The sequence below is a fragment of the Ostrea edulis genome, chromosome 8, assembly GCF_947568905.1.
Source record: "Ostrea edulis chromosome 8, xbOstEdul1.1, whole genome shotgun sequence".
NCBI lineage: Eukaryota > Metazoa > Mollusca > Bivalvia > Ostreida > Ostreidae > Ostrea > Ostrea edulis.
Window position 1 is genome coordinate 15,303,768 of NC_079171.1, and position 17,227 is coordinate 15,320,994.

A 17,227-nucleotide genomic window follows, 5' to 3' on the forward strand; every position below is an offset into this window, starting at 1 on the left:
CTAATAACGGATTACTTAGCTACTGGGCTGTAGAGACCCTCGGGGACTAACAGTCCACCAGCAGAGGCCTCGACCCAGGGGTCATAATGTTAAACGTATACAGTACCAATTTTAATGCACCAGATGCGCATTTCGACAAATAATGTCTCTTCAGTGATGCTCATCCGAAATGTTTGAAATCCGAAATAACAATGAAGATTTAGAGCTATTATAGGGAAAAACAGCGTGGCAAAAGAAGTGGAGTCAAATTCGTCCAAGGATAAGAGCTATGCATGAGGGAGATAATCCTTAATTTTGAAATGAATTTCAACAGCAATTAAATATTAATTATTTTACATTTATGTTAAAATAGACTACAAAACATTATTAAAGCATATTATTGAGCTTGGCTTTTAAAAACCAAGTGAGATACTAGGGGTTAGATAATGCCTTGTTTAAAAAAAAAGTATTCAACAAATGTTATGTGTACATTTATGTTACTAAAGTAAAATTAAAATTATACATCATGAAATGAATTTCATAGTTACAACTGACAATAGCCTTCAAAAATGGCATAAGTCATAATCAAACATATAACACATCAAAGGGCAGACAACTCTTAACAATTGACAATATGCCAATCTTTCAGAAATTAAGAAAAAGTACATATTGAAAGGGTTGAGCAGGCTAGGAAATAATTCATTTTCACACTATTGTCAAAATAGACTACTAAACACCATTAACGCATATTATTGAGCTTGGCATAAAAAAAATCAAAGGCGATATTAAGGGTTTAAAGGCCCACTGTGACTCATAAAGGGATAAATAAAATTTTAACAAGGCTCTCGCAATTTTTTTTCCATTATTGAAAATATAAACTTTCGAAAATTTACAAAGTTCATAAGTAAATAATTCCGGTAATAAATCAAAAAATAGAATTTACGTCTGGTCCAGCACCAAATTACAGTTTGTTCCGCCTCCAGAAAAACACGCATGCGCAGAGGACTTGTAAACAATACAGCATGGCGTCTAGAGCGGGTAAGCGTCCTGTGGGAAGACCGCGAATTCTTACCGACTCGGCCAAAAAGAGAGCGAAAAGTGAAATAAATAAATCATATTTGTATAAGACTAAGATTTATCTCGGAGATCAATACGAAAGATGGCAAGCAAAGAAGGAAGAACTTGGAGAAACGCACGCAGGACTGGCGAAGATTCTACTTGACAGGTTGGTTTTGAAACTTTCTAAATGTAAAGTTATTATTTGAGGATAAACCTGGATCGATCGGTGGTAAACATTCTTTAAAATATTATTTATAAACCCTCTGCGAGTATTGTGTTAAAAATACTTCATATATCTCCTTAGGTGCTCAAATTATGAGTTTGCAAGCTTTTCGGGGGCCCCCAAGGGGAAATTTTTGAGAAAACAAAGATATATAGATTTAAACAGTATTTTATTATGATAATTCACAATAGGATTAGACAGCAGGCACTGCCTATACAAGTCTTCACCGTTGATATTATATTACTTTGATTCTGTTATGATTTGTAAAGTATAATATTCATTTTACTGTACTGGACACTATTCAATTCAAATAGACTTGTAACGGACAGTGAAACAGAGGATGCAGACTCAGCTGACCAGTCACTTACATTGCAGAAAAAAATATCAACGCCTATATTAAAGAAAAAGCTACATCTCCTCCCCCCAGATGTATCAGAAATTTCATCAGCTCTAAGGTAGGTGTATACATTATTACAGGCAACTGAAGAACGGAAAAAAAATCTAAATTATGTGACTCCACTGACCACCTTCATAGCTTGTTCTGCATAGTCAATTTGTACTTTCTGCAAGCTTTTGAGACAATCATTTGTGAGATATTATAGGTACCTGTTGTGTGGATAGACTTGTACATATACCCCCCCCTCCCCTTAGCCAATGAATAAACGAATATAAAACCAAAAACTTATCTTAAAACTGGCTTTACAGAATGACCTAGGGAGGTGATAGGTGGGGAAATCACATATTTGAGGTAAATTTGTGATTCTATATTTATTGTTTCATTAGATGGAGGGGGTATCCACATTTGAGGTGGCTGTGAATACTACATTAGTCCTTAGACAAATTCGCCCAAAAATATTGATCTCACCATAAACCAAGATTTTAAAATTATATTTTCCATAATTTTATGAGTATATTGGTCATCTGTTAATTTTGAACACTTGCATTTGATTGTTAACTTATAAGAGCTTCATTTTTATGTAGCGAGAGTACTGATACAGAGAAGCAACAAGAAGTGGCAAAATCTTCTGCTCCACCAGTAACCAGTCAACAGGAATCTCCTGGGTATGCAAACATTTGTTGACTTATATTGTAGTCTATATTTGATACAATTAGTTCCCTACTAGCTTCACCTTTATGTTTCCTCTCCAGTGGTTGTCAATCACACAGCAGACCTATGGTAATGTGTAATGGTAATGCATTGTAATCATTACATTTTTTTTTTAAAAGTAATGGGGTGTAATGTGTAATGCACCCATTTTTGAAACACAAGTAATTATAATGTAATGCATTACTTTCATAAAAATGCCAGTAATATCATTACTATTCAATACATTTGAATTACATATCAACATCATTACTAACCCCCTAATTTAGACCTCTTTGGAAATAAAATGTGACATTACTACATGTATTTGAATAAACAGCAAAGTATTTGTTTAGAACAGATCTTGATACATAGTCATAGTGTGATTGACAATCACTTTGATTTAAATGTTTACTTCAAATAAATTGTGTTCATAGATTTACTTTGTATTTTTTTTTTCATTGTAATGTGTAATGTAATTCATTACTTTAGCAAAGTAATTGTAATTTAATTAATTACTTATATGAATGAAAATATGGTAATTGTAATGGTGAAAATTCCAATGTAATTGTAATTTAATGCATTACATTCAAAGTAATTGACCCTAGGTCTGTCACACAGTACATTTATATAAAAATGAAAAATATATCGTCAGTATTTGTACTTGACTTGTCTTTTGATTAAAATTGTAGCCCAAGTCACAAGAAAAGAAAACTCTTTGATGATAAAGAAGTTTCATTCATCAATCCATTTGAGTAAGTAATATTTTGCCAAGTATATCCTAGCTATCACAATCATTATACTTACTGGATTATCAAAAATGGCATGTTTCAGATAGTATGATACTTAGCAAGGATACACATTATGATATGAATAACACATGAGCTATAAAACTTTTCAGTGTAACAATAGATGTAACAGAAGAAAGCAGCAGTGACATAAATTCTGACGAAGAGTATGAGCCAAGCTTTAATGTGACTTTAAGGTACCGGTAATTGATAATTATGTTAAACTGATTCAGAAATTTATCATCAGAGTTTAATTAACTCTACAGTTTTGCAATATGTAGAAATGAAATTCAATTGATTCTATATGATCATTTTTGAAAGTTTGACTCAATATTTTCGATACCCTTTAAGTCAAGGGTTGGGTCAAAACCTTTAAAAATGAAGCATCCTCTACAAATCAGCTTCACTCAGGGACATCAAGCAGCAGTTAAACTGAGGGTATAATAATGAATTATGACAAGCAAGGTTGCATTTTCCAGAAATTTGAAATTTATGGCCTCCGAGTCTGGGTTTTTGATGCTTTGGTGTGGCTTTATGGCTTGTAGAGTGAATTTTATGGTTTAGGGCGGTGACCAAATGGGTATTAGTCTGTAATACAAATGCATTTAAAGCATGTGTGATTTAACTTTCCATTTCAGAGTTGTTTTATGTTAGTCAGGTGACCATTTAGGTCCATGGCCCTCTTGTTTGACCAAAGAATTGTTTATTTGCAAATTGGAAATTAATACATGTACCTTCTTTGTTTTACATGACATGTTTAACTTGTTTTTTTCTCAGCTTAATTTGAACAGTAAATTCTGTATCGGTGAAAAAATGTTCATTATGATAAGCTTCAACTTTTAGAATATATTTTGATTTCAATTTTTTTTTTTTTTTTTTTTTTAGACCAAACAACATGTTTGGTTTGGAGGAAGTAAGTTTAGAGGTGCAGGAGTTTGGAGTGGAGGAAGTAGAAGGAGATGAAGAAGGGGGTCTTCAGGAGACAATTGAGGAGACAGGGTCTGGTGTCACAAAGATTAAGAATGTCGAAGAGATGCCCATATTAACAAGAGACGATACATGCCTTGTGTATAAGAGGTGCTTGTTAAAGTTGGCCAATACACACATCGACTACAAATGCAAAGTGAAGGGTTGCAATTCTCCTATCTCACTGCGCACAGGGAATATAGGCTCAGCTCTGTATATTTTCTGGGTAAGCATTCCATGGTCTTTGACACTAAAAAATATTAAGATTTTATTTTGTTTTTAGATCACCTGAGCTGAAAGCTGAAGTGAGCTTTTCTGGTTGTCCGTCTGTCTGTAAACTTTTTACATTTTTAGGTCACCTAAGTAAACTCAGGTGACCTATTGCAATTGGTTGTCGTCGTGCGTTTACCATTGTTAACTTCTTCTTGATAACTACCGTTCCAATTCTTTTCAAATTTGGTCTGAAGCATCTTTGGGACAAGGGGGACATAAAGTGTAAATTTCGGAACTCCAGCACCACTGGGGCCCTAGGGGCAGGGCAAAAACTGTACAAAATTGACTAATCTTCCAAAAAAAAAATTCTCTACAACTGCACATGTGTAAGAAAAACTAAATGCATGGTGATGTAGAGTGGGAAGGTTTCTACCAAAATTGTAACTTTCGTGATCCCCGGGGTAGGGGTTGTGACCCCAGGGTGGGGCCAAACTTGGTATATAGTGTTTATGTGTTAAACAATTAAATAACATCTTCTTTAGTGTTATTGATACTAAATTGAAACTAAGTGGATATTTAGAAAAAACAGGTAGTCCTTTACCAAAAGTGTAAATTTCATGATTCCCGGGGTAGGGGTTCTGACCCCAGTTTGGGGCAAAACTTAGTAAACAGTATCTATCTGTAAGTTTGCTGATACTGTATAAAATCTAAATGCATACTTAGGAATAGCAGAAAAGGATGTACAAAAAAATGGTAATTTTACACATCTTGTTTTATACTGTTGATGAATATCAGAATTTAGCTTAGATATTCAGAACAGGAATTTTTTTTTCTTCTAGATTCCATAACCCTTTGGAGTTTTCTTTGTCTTTTTCACTAGTACTCAGGTGACCGATAAAGCCTGTGGGCCTTTTGATTTTAGATTTCATAGCCCATGGAAGTAGTGATACTTTTTCACTAATATTCAGGTGACCGATAAGGGCTGTGGGCCTCTTGTCAACTTCTCCAGAACCACTGGGTCATTTATAATCAAACTTGGCCAAAAAGCATCCTTGGGTGAAGTGCTTTCAATTTTATTCAAATGAAGGGTCATGCCCCCTTCAAAGGGAAGAAAATTCCAAAAATGCAAAAATAGTGTGGGATCAGTTAAAAATCTTATTCTCAAGAACCACTGGGTCAGAAAAAGCTTACATTTACATGAAAGCTTCCTGACATAGTGCAGATTCAAATTTGTAAAAATCATGGCCCCCGGGAGTAGGTTAGGGCCACAAAAGGGATCAAAGTTTTACATGGGAATATATAGGGAACATCTTTAAATAATTGAGCCAAGGTGACACAGGTGAGCGATGTGGACAATGGGCCTCTTGTTTCTTTCTTCATTTGCTATTTCTGATGAATATTACCCTTCTTTTAAAATTATTTTACAGGAATGCACCCAGAAACACTTGGCACACAAGTGGTGTTCTCAGCCATTGCTGAATAGAAGACTGCATGGAGGGGACTTGCAGATCGCTTCTGCAATTCTGACCTCTGGAAACAATTATGCAAAAGTTAAACTTTTTGCAGATTTCTTGAAGCTTTACTTCCCTAGTATTTCAAAGTTCTCAGCTATCCAGAGAACATACTTGATACCAACCATCAATACATTCTGGAGAGAAGAACAACTGGGCACAGTAGAGAGTTTGCAGGGACAAGAAATTATTGCACTTGGTATGTATGGTAGTTGTTTCTTTATTAAAAAAAAACATACCTTATACAAGTATATAATATGAAATAGAATATATATATATATATATATAGCATACTTATTGTGTAGGTGATGGAAGGAATGATAGTCCAGGGCATAGTGCACAGTACTGCACATATTCCATAATGGATAACAGCTCCAAGAAAATAATTTCCATCATCACCATGGATAAAAGAGAGACGGGGAAGAAGAGCACTAATATGGAAAAGGGGTGCTTTTTAAAAGCTATGGAAGACCTAAGAGATAATGGTGTTGTTGTAGCTGAGGTTGTTACCGATGCACATTTGCAAATTGGAGCAGTTAAGAGTAAGTGCCACTTTATAAAGATTTCACTTTTGTTACTAAATCACTATGTCCTGTCAGTATTGCAGATACTGAGTTAAGGAGGTGTGCTACACCAGAGAAATTTGATGTAGATGAAAAATGGAGGATATGTACAATAATATTCTGTAGTTGAAAATTTTCAAATTTACTTTATTTTGTCCAAAAAATACAATTTTAGTAGAAGGTAATCTGAAAAAAATTTAAAACCCCTGCTGGACTCGAACCTGCGACCTACAGTTCAGCAGGTGGTATTCTAACCTACTGAGCTACTCGGCTAGATATTTAAATGGAAAAAGAAAAAAAGTTAAATATTGCTGATAACTATTTTTTCATCCATGTTTTTAAAGGAAGTCAGCCATTATGACGATGTAGAGTACTACCTTAAGGTTTTTTCTTTTTTCTTCAGAGAACAGATTCCCAGAAATAAAGCACTCGCATGACATATGGCATGCTGCCAAAAACCTAGGCAAGAAGGTAGTTGCTGCTGGACAGAGTAAGGAATGCCGACCTCTCCTAGAGTGGAGTCGTGACATTATCAACCACTTTTGGCATGCTTGTTCTTTGGCAACTGATGTTGATAGCTTTATGGTATGTTTCTTTTACATTGCAACTAATTGGGGTGGTCCCCCGGATGAGACTGCAACAACTGAGGCCCCCTCAAAGGCTGTATATGCTGACAGATGCCTAAATTTTGCAACTCATCGCAGGTGGTGATTTTTTCTCAAGAACCACACAATAAAAACTAAATGCATAGTGATGTAGAGCAGGAAAGCCTCTACCAAAATTGTAAATTTCATGATCCCCGGGGTAGGAGTTATGATCCCAGGGTGGGGCCAAACTTACTATATACTATTTATGTGTATGTTTGCTGATACTGTATAAAATCTAAAAGCATACTTAGGAATAGCAGAAAAGGATGTACAAAAAATGTGGAATTTCACAACCCAGGGTAATGACTTTGGGATGGGTCCAAATTAGTCATATCTATTGATGTTTTTATGTTAAATCACCTATTATTTAAAGCCTTTCATCAGTGTGTGCACTTTAGAGGGCAGTGAAGTTTTAAGAACACATCTTGTTTTATACTGTTGCTGAGCATTTGAGTTTAGGTTAGATATTCAGAACATGAAATTTTGTCTATATTTCATAGTATGTGGTAGTAGTGATACTTTTTCACTATTATTCAGGTGACCGATAAGTCCTGTGGACCTCTTGTTTTAGATATAGAAAGTTTTGAAACATATATCTAGAACAATAATTGACAAAACAATTTTCCTTGTGTTTCAGGAGATATGGTGTGGTATTGTTCACCACATTGTCGGGGAACATGAATGGAGCATGTCCTATAGCAGTAACTTCTATGGGGAAAACAAATGCCAGCATGGTCCACTGGAGGGAGAGCAGAAGGAGTGGCTGGAGAAAGGCAGCCCTGCACACAAGGCTCTCATTGAGATTGTCTTCAACAAAAGACTTCTGAATAAGATACCCTATTATGTAAATTTCAGGTAAATGTTGTAATAGTCATTTCAGATTATTGTTCAGCATTGTAAGTTACCTAAATACAGTAATTCAGTGGTTGGAACATTGGTTTTATAACTGCAAGGTCATGGGTTGGAGTCCCTCACATACCATGGGTGATTAAACCTAAGACAAATCAAGGGTAGTTATGATAGTTATTGTTCCTTTGCCAAGCACTTGGCATTGAAAAGCAAGAAATTCATGGTTTTTGGATCAGATTTTCATAACCCCAGGTCCTGTGTCATGACAAAGTTTTCGATAATGGACATTCTTCATGGTCCTGAGAGTCGTGTAGATGTTTAGATTAATATGTGGCACTTCATGTATGTCTGAAGCTGTCTCAATATGATTTGAAACAACAAACAAAACCAAAATTATTCAAACAATGCATTTGTTGCACAATATATCTGAATCAATCCCTTTCTAATTTTAAACCAAAGAGCAGGGAAAAAATTGCACTTCCTAGTGTTTTACAAAACTTTCCTACTTGTATTCTGCAAAACACAAATCTGATTAAAATACTAAATTCTCAATATATTTTATTGGATACGCTGTAATTTTTAATTCGATACTACTTCATTTTTCAGAAGTACAGCAGAATTGGAGACGTTCAACAATCTTATTTTAATGTATTGTGGCAAAAGGTTTGCTTTTTCCCCACCTGTTTACAGGGCTAGAAGCCAGTTGGCTGCATTAGATTACAACAACAATGTGGACAGGATGGTGAAAAGAAACTTGGATGGGACAGTGCAGTAAGCATTTTAATTTACTTTATATACGTGTATAAAAGTTCCATTTGATTATTTCCAATTCAAATGATGGGGTGGTTCAAGCTATTTCCTAGTCTTAAGTTGTGTAATGGGCTTCACAAAATTATTTGGTAGCGGGTGTAGTAAATTTTATAATTCATATGTAATATCATACCCCTGATTTTTTTCTATAATAGGCAACACAGAACATTCAACAAAAAAAGTGGCCGCTGGAGTGTAACACCAGTAAAAGTTGAAAAGAGCTACAGACACGTGGACATCATAATGGAAAGAGTGGTGGCTGCCCGTCTGAATGACCAGGAAGGCATGAGTCAGCCTGTAGTGTTTGACATTGATGACCCACGCCGCTTGAGCAGGACCATTGCCCCAATTGATCCAAAGCCAACGACGGAGTTGGTCGAGGAGAAAGTGTCACGGTTTCAAGCAACAGACTAATCGTGAACATTTGCAAATGTAGCTTTGTTAATATTTGTATAATTTAGTATAGTGTGTAAACACGGTCACCTATGCATACTTGATTTTGTTAAACAACCCAGAAGACTGATGTACTGGACTACTGGTGCTTAAAATTGAAATTTCTGATATGATATCCATGACAATGTGCTTATAGGAAAACTGATTTGAAATAATGCTAACAAAAGTTTTAGGAAAATTGTTTGTGTAGTTGAATTTTGATATTTCTAACATCGATATCTTAAATACTATGGATATATCCAAGGGAGTTAGAAGGACAAATTACTTCTTTATGTATAACCTCAATGTCTTGCATCCTCGGAAATCTTTTTCTCTTGGCCCCATCAAGTTAGAAATTTGACAACATTTATCAAATGTCTTTGTTTTTACAAAGACATCATGCCATACGTCATATCATAGTCTCAATCAGTCCATTAGAATTCAGGTGTTATCTTGGTTATCAAATAGTCTACAATTTTTAGCATTATCGTGTACATATCATTTTAGTGTATGTTTTTCCCCCAGATATTGTCATGTTTATTAGCTAGTCTATTATTTTCATGTATTCTCTTAGTGTGTAATTTCTGGAATTACCATGTTTGTCAGACAGTCAGTCCATTACTGGATGAATTCAAATATCCTTATGATCTCAAATTCAATACTATTTTCATATGATACGCATATAACTACGGCTGTGGTACTAAGAGGTTGGACTTCAATCATGCACTTTTCAGCAAAATGAACCACAAGTATCAGTATATTGCAGCTTGTCACAATTGATCACCATGAAGAGAGGAAGTTGCCTATTTGTCAAGGTCTTAGTCTCAGTTAATAGGAAAACAGGCAGAATACGGACCGAGCTATTGGGGCTAAGACCATTAAACTTGGTACACATACTCTTCATGCCAAGTGAAGGTCAAAGGCTAAGGTCATACCATTAAATAGCAAGAAAACTTTGTAGGCAGGATGCAGACAGATCTATTGGGTGTAGGACAGTCAAACTTGTTACACGTACACCTTACATAGGATGCCTATTGTTTCTCTAGGTCTCCGTCATAGTATAAACCATGTAGTTATTGCCCTGAAATTTAGTCATATGCTTCCTCTGGGGGGGGGGGGGGGATAAGTTCAGTTGGATTGGTGCACCATAACCTACATTAGGGATAAAAGTGGGTCAAACAGTTTTCCAGACTTTTTATCCATTCAGAGTAAATTATGTAATTGCAGTTCCAACGGCCATGTATAATTGTGCACAGGTATTAGCAAGATTGTGTATTTACATTTTATAGGATTTTGTATTAAATCATGACTTTGGAACACACACAAACTTTTCGTTATATGAAATGAAAAACTAATGTTGGTATACAACTATATTTTTAGTCAACATAAAACATTGTAGGTCAGCAATGTATATGAAAATGCCTTGGCTGAAGGCAATTCAATCCTTTAATGAATTGAGGCATCCTGATGCTCTTGAAATTTTAGGAGCAATTCTGGTTTGTTAAATGTTGGCTACATTATGTATAACATGGTAGACGCAAATCATTTTTGCCAACTTTACTTAATATTGACCAAGTTTTAGAGACTTTAATTGACATCTTGAAAAAGTCTGAAAGATTGTCCATCAAAATGTGTTCAGCAAGCATTGCAGAAGATTTCTGAGTCTGGTTAAAAATCCATGTCTTGAACTTGACATGTTCCAAGTTGTCGTGCAAGATTTCAAATTACGGTATAACGTGACAGTCTGTTCAAATGGAGAATGTAAATATATTTTCTCCATATGTTGCTCAAAAACAAAGATATATACAAGACTAAATTTTGGTTAATTTGGATTACACAGGTTCTGGATAACAATGACATACATTTATTACAATTGTACTGTAATTCGAGATCTTGGCATTTTACAATGTATTGGTCAAGATATGTTTCCCCTCTATTTGATGAAGTTTACAAACAACTTGATGCATATCATTTTGTGTTGATACTCAATATCCAGAAAGTTTAATCAGGTTTTGGTACAAGTAATAAATAATTTATATTTTATTGCAATCTGTTATCTTTGAAACCAATGTAATGTCCATGAGGGTCAGGAAATTTGTCTCTGATACGCCACACACAACAGCTAAGAATTACACGTCTATCTTCAGCTCCCAATTTCCCATGATGCCAAAGTACAAATTGGCGATATCCCGTGTGGCGATTGGCTCTGTTTCTATCTGCATCTTCTGGCATTGCCAAAATATCTTGGCGGTAGAGTCTTGCCAATGCAAGAACTGCCTCGTCTAAAATGAGCACCCCGAAATCCTAAAATATACACATGCAACGGAATTGTTACAAAAATATAATTACTAAAATATATGGTACACAATAGTAAAATTAATGTCAACCAGAGTGCCTAAAACGTACCGGCAATCTAGAAATACAGTTATCAGGATTTCTTTGGCAGCAGACTTTCTCCCTAGGAGTTGGCATGTCTCTACAATGAGAGCAGATGCACCATGATGGTTGTACTGTTCCACCCCCAGAAGGTTGAAATCTTTGTTCAGGCTCCAAAATACTGAACAAGTACTCTGGGTTTTCCCTCACAACTCTTTTAAGGGTGTCCCTCATCTCATCAGGTGATAGTGCATCTACTTTACTCTACAGAGATGTATAGAAACAAAATTTCAAACACGCTTCAAAACGATTGTAGAAAATTTCAACTTATACAACATTTGCATTAAAAATTATTCTTGTACCTCAATATCTCTCCGTCTCTCTGCTAAGGCTGTTGCTGCCATCTCTACTGGTGGCTGGACCCTCCTTCGTCCCCGCTTGGTTGGTGCTCGGGGATGAGCCCCGAGTGCAACGTCTGGCTCTCTTTGCATTCTGGGCCGTCCTCTACCTCCACGAAGTTTCCGTGGTCTACCACGTCCCCTTGGCGCAACTGGTTGCGGCGGTGAACTACTACCGGTATCCGATTCGCTTTCTGAGACCTGTGAGAATTAGTAAAAATACATTATTTAAATATTTAAGTGTTGTTGGTAAATATACGCAAATTTTTCAGAAACATTTCCCGCGAAAATGTCGAACCCGTCGTGGACCCCACTAGTTCGAAACATCCTAAATCGGAGAAAACATTTGGTGTATTATCAATTTTCATGAAGTAAACATTGATATTATTAACCTGTTCAAAGAATTTCAATAACCTTACCTCGGATTCCATTTTTCTTGACTGCAGTAATTAGCGTTTCTTCTTTATCTGACAATGTTTCCTAGCACAAGTACCTGCCACTCTCTATCACGTGATACAAACAGATATGGTAAAAAGCGAAGCGATTCGTAAAACAATTTTATTTCCGGATGATCTTTAAACGGCCTTTACACTGTGGTAGGGGTCGCATTGAATGTCTAAAATATTCAGTAGAGTTTAGTTTTCCATAGCTCTATCTTTTTCCATTGTAAAACAAATAAAAATAAAACATGATTTTGAGTCATAGTGGGCCTTTAAATAACATTTACATAAAAGGTTAAATTAGTGTACCTATACATTTAGCTTATTGGACTAAAATTAAATTCATACTTCGTTCAATGATCTTCAAAAAATAACATTAGTCAGTATTAAACATGCAAGACAATATAATACAAAGGACAGAAAAGTCTTAAACATTGGCAATCCTGTACAATGACTGTACTTCACAGTAACGGCCAATTTTATTTTTTTAAAATTACAAACTGGGAAATAGATTTTTCAAATAGAACTTTTAGAATAATACATTTAATATTCCTGATGCAATTAGTATGCTTGGCTTTTAAAATCAAGTGATACATTAGGTAATTTAATTCTTCAAAATTGTTGAATTCACATAAATTCATTGACTACAATTATATATGTAATTTTTCAACATATTTCAAAGTTATTACTGACAATGACCTTAAATATTGAAAAGTCAAAATTAGATATGCAAAACATAAATGGTAGACATCATGCCACATCCAGTTTTAAAACAGGTCAAATAATCAAAAAGACGGTCACTCCCATTTTCAAGTTCCAAATCAGAATATGATCTTTGAGTTAACTCAGTTGGAAGGGTAGATTGGTTGGTACATGTAGTACTTTCCTGAGGTAAATCCTGTGACACATAATCTGCCAAAGAGAGGACAAAGATAATATAACACAATGCTATTTTAAAATAATTATAGATATAAAAACCCACAAAACGAAACCTAAATGGAGAAAAAATAAGATAATAAATAATGCATGTATGATCTCCAATTGCTGGGGGTGGGGGGTAGAGTTCACAATATTATGTAGGAAGTTTCTTTAATCTAGGAGCTCTCTACAATTGAAGGGGAAAATGTTTTACCTGTAAAAGGGATACCAGTAGTAAACGGAACCTGATAATGATATATACCAATCACTACATATCATCATAACACATTCACGAATGACGTCAAACATGTATTACATTTTTAAGTTATACAACACATTCTATTCAGCAAATGTTCAACTTTCACAATAAAGATACCAGTCAGAAATTACAGTTGATATCATAAATAATCATTCATAAAAAATACAGCCTGATATGTGTAAATTGATTACGAATAATATGTCACATAATGAATGCAGTCAAAATTATCTATCCTGACTCGTTGACAGAGGGTTAATTATTGTATGTGTGAAATGCTACATGTAGTACATAGTTTTTAATATATATTACTTGTTAAACAATATTATAAGATAATACAATGTGCATGACTTTGTTTTGTGTATCTATGTGATGACCTTTCAGTAAACTGCAAGGATTGTGTTTCTTATTTCTCATTGTACTCAGGTTTACTAATTTATAGAGTTGATAATGAAATTCCTCACTGTTTTGAATATGGAATACCATTGGTAAAAAAAAAATAGAATATAAAGCATTGTTATCATGGAAATATAATTGAATTCTACACACTTTATTGACGTTAAAACAATGTTATTAACTATAGACTGACTGTCAGATGCAGACTGGTAAAAATACATTTCTCAAAATGTCGTGAAAAAAGTTATGCATGATATGAGCCAAACAAATATATGTGGTATGATGTAAGAATATCAAATATGTAGCCCTAACAAAAATTTCAATATGTAAGAGTTGACATGCCAGGTTGTGACAGTATTTCGGTTCAGTGTGAGCCCTACTGCTAACAATTGTAACACAACCTAACCCTTTCTATTTTCGAAAAATATATGGGCTTTAAAACAGGAGTACTGTAGTCATTTATCAGAGACATGCACTGTAAATGCCATGAATGCATATTTCATTGGGCAATGCTCACTAAGAATACCCCCCGCTTACCCCAATTCCCAAAGGGTGTTGGTAATAGGTATAAACTACCTCTTTTCTGAGAGTAAAAACGAAATGGCATGAGAAACCGAACCATATTGCTACTTCGATGTCCAGTGCGCGTGACCTTTGGCCTTTTGACCCCAAAATCGATAAGGAACATTTTCATCTCATGGGTAGTCCATATGTATGATATGGTGACTGTAGGTGGAAAGGATAACGCTTTAGAGCCCGGAAACCATATTGCTACTTCGATGTCCAGTGCACTTGACCTCAAAATCGATAGGGAACATCTTCATCCCATGGGTATTCCATATATATGATATGGTGACGGTAGGTGGAAAGGAGACGGACGGACGGACGGACAGACGAACAACCCGATTCCAGTATAACCCCCCCCCCCCAACTTCTTGCGGGGAGTATAATAAACATGCAGCCTATCAATTCATACTATATTTTAAATGCAATTCTTATGATATATTAGCATTTTCTGTAAAATTCTGTTTTTATGTCTTATCAGTTCCCACTGCAATGCAGTCAGTATTCTTTGCATAGGGATGGCTGTGTACCTTTGTTTGCTTACGCCTTACTGGTTTTGGAATGACCTTCACATTGGCATGCTACTTTGTTGACTCTCCAGTAAATACCGAACTCATCACGATGCTAAGTTTTAAACAAGTAGGCATAGTATCTAACTGTCTATCGTAAATATTCTACTTTGGTATTGTAAACAGTCTGGTAAACACGAAATGCTGTGTCGCCGAATTTCCCGACCTGTTTGAGCGTCTTAAATGAGTTGTGGTTTCTTTAGAACACTCAAATATCTTTAACAATCCATTTCTACTTTCGTATTGCAGCGATGTTCCACAACTCCCGTAAGTTGGAAAAATAACATGAAATATTAAGATTACCTCGTTGCATCGTTTGTACTACCGCTTTTTTTCACCAAACAATATTGAAGAGTTCTAAGAAGGGGAGATAACGCCCAAACCCTCAATAATACATTTTTTGTAGATTTTTCAAAATAGCACTTTACAAAATCCAAAAATCAATTATATTTTAATGTAAAAAATGAATAAGGCTCTAAAAAATAATTTTAAGCAAAGGAAACATTATTTTTATAATCGTCTTTAATAATCAAAACATACTAAATTGTAGCTATATAGAGTATTTCTAATTCACTTTTCGCCATGTAGATATTATTTGCTAAGCTCAATATTTTTATATATTTTGAAACTAGGATTAGTCTAAAGAAGAGTTTTATTTTCATCTATTTTTTCACCTGCTCTTGAAAGAAATTAGCTTCTCAAAATAGGGGGGAAATCTTAATTATTGATAAATTTCTATCTCAAGACCTCATAAAAATTAATTTAATCACCGGAATTCATTTTTACAGTATTTATTGTGTTGTTGATAACACATTTTTATAAGAAAAACAGACTTTCAAAATAAATGCATTGTAATAAATTATTTTTAAGCCAACCAAATTGTGCATATATTTCTCCTAAATTTGTTATTTATCGCTATTATTATGCAAATGAGATGTTACTAAAAATAAATGAGGGATTGGAAAATTTTTATGATATTTTGACTTTACATGTAACACATATGAAGAAAATATTAAGCAACAAAAAATTCTTGTCTTGCGACTACCCTTTTGAACGATTTTTTGGTGTTTTGCGTGGTTTTCTGGTGAATTTACTCTTTAAGTACGTGCATTGTACCATTAATTATCGTCCAATACATTTACGTTTCATTTCGCATTGGTTTTGTATAGCGAGAACGGATGATGGATTCTTACAGAAAATATAGCACTTATAAGTATTTTTTTATATGCAAATGTTCATTTAGTACTTTCAATGTACCATTAATTATCGTCCAATACATTTACGTTTTAATTCGTATTAGCTTTGTATAGCGAAAACGGATGGTGGATTCTTCCTGAAAATATAGCACTTATACGTATTTTTTTTATTATATGCACATGTACATTTAAGTACGTGCATGGTACCATTAATTATCGTCCAATACATTTACGTTTTATTTCTCATTGGTTTTGTACAGCGAGAACGGATGGTGGATTCTTACTGAAAATATAGCACTTGTAAGTATTAATTTTTCTTTTATTATTCTTTTACAGAATAAAAGGAAAATATGGGTTATATTCAGATAACCCACATTTAAAACAAAAGAAAACACGACTACCTTTTGGTACAATAAACAATGTTTAATAGTACACAAGTCGTATTAAAAGAATGACATGTGACGGTAGTTCACATGTAATTAATTCTGCATGAAAACCCCGGTGAGACCGTCATTACTTTCGATCTTTTCTTCCGTCATAAATCGCACCCATGTGCTGACAACGGCATCCAGAGGTACAAGACCACTTGTTGGGGGGTCATGTGCTTCAAAAACTGCCTTTATCATCTCGTTATTGTCGTGGCCGAAAGCGTTGAAAGCTTTGATATACTCGTTCAAGTTGATTGAGCTATCCTTGTTGATGTCGAAAATATGAAAGATCAGGTTGAAGCAATGTTGGTTGCCGTACATGAAGCGTTGTTTGTTTTTGTTGTATTCGTAGGCTAATTTATGCAAAAATGCAGTTTCTGAAATTCCTTTAACCGGTCCATTAAAGAATATACACATATTCCACCACTGATCAAAAGCGCCATTGACTCCTTCTGCCTGGAAGTTATTTCGAGTTTCCTCGGTGTCCTCAGAGGAGACTATTCCATCATGGTTTACATCTACCAAACCATAAAACACTTTCCATTTCATCTTCAAGTAATCC

General features: G+C 34.8%; 3 protein-coding genes across 3 annotated transcripts; 2 read left to right on the plus strand and 1 right to left on the minus strand.

Moving 5' to 3' along the window:
• Window positions 1–876: 876 nt before the first annotated feature.
• LOC130049611 (uncharacterized) lies at window positions 877–6,132 on the plus strand. Its single transcript, XM_056147459.1, has 8 exons — window positions 877–1,204; window positions 1,576–1,716; window positions 2,243–2,323; window positions 3,038–3,100; window positions 3,247–3,330; window positions 4,019–4,325; window positions 5,740–6,026; window positions 6,129–6,132. The coding sequence occupies exons 1-8, from the start codon at window positions 1,002–1,004 to the stop codon at window positions 6,130–6,132; spliced, it is 1,170 nt and encodes a 389-aa protein (XP_056003434.1). The 5' UTR covers window positions 877–1,001.
• Window positions 6,133–6,141: 9 nt separating this feature from the next.
• On the plus strand, window positions 6,142–9,664 carry LOC130049436 (uncharacterized). The gene is made up of 5 exons (XM_056147006.1): window positions 6,142–6,365; window positions 6,790–6,971; window positions 7,671–7,888; window positions 8,489–8,653; window positions 8,848–9,664. The coding sequence occupies exons 1-5, from the start codon at window positions 6,185–6,187 to the stop codon at window positions 9,104–9,106; spliced, it is 1,005 nt and encodes a 334-aa protein (XP_056002981.1). The 5' UTR covers window positions 6,142–6,184; the 3' UTR covers window positions 9,107–9,664.
• A 1,118-nt stretch (window positions 9,665–10,782) lies between these two features.
• LOC130049437 (P2X purinoceptor 7-like) lies at window positions 10,783–11,782 on the minus strand. Its single transcript, XM_056147007.1, has 2 exons — window positions 11,531–11,782; window positions 10,783–11,428 (listed from the first exon to the last, which is right to left on the minus strand). The coding sequence occupies exons 1-2, from the start codon at window positions 11,732–11,734 to the stop codon at window positions 11,165–11,167; spliced, it is 468 nt and encodes a 155-aa protein (XP_056002982.1). The 5' UTR covers window positions 11,735–11,782; the 3' UTR covers window positions 10,783–11,164.
• Window positions 11,783–17,227: the final 5,445 nt, after the last annotated feature.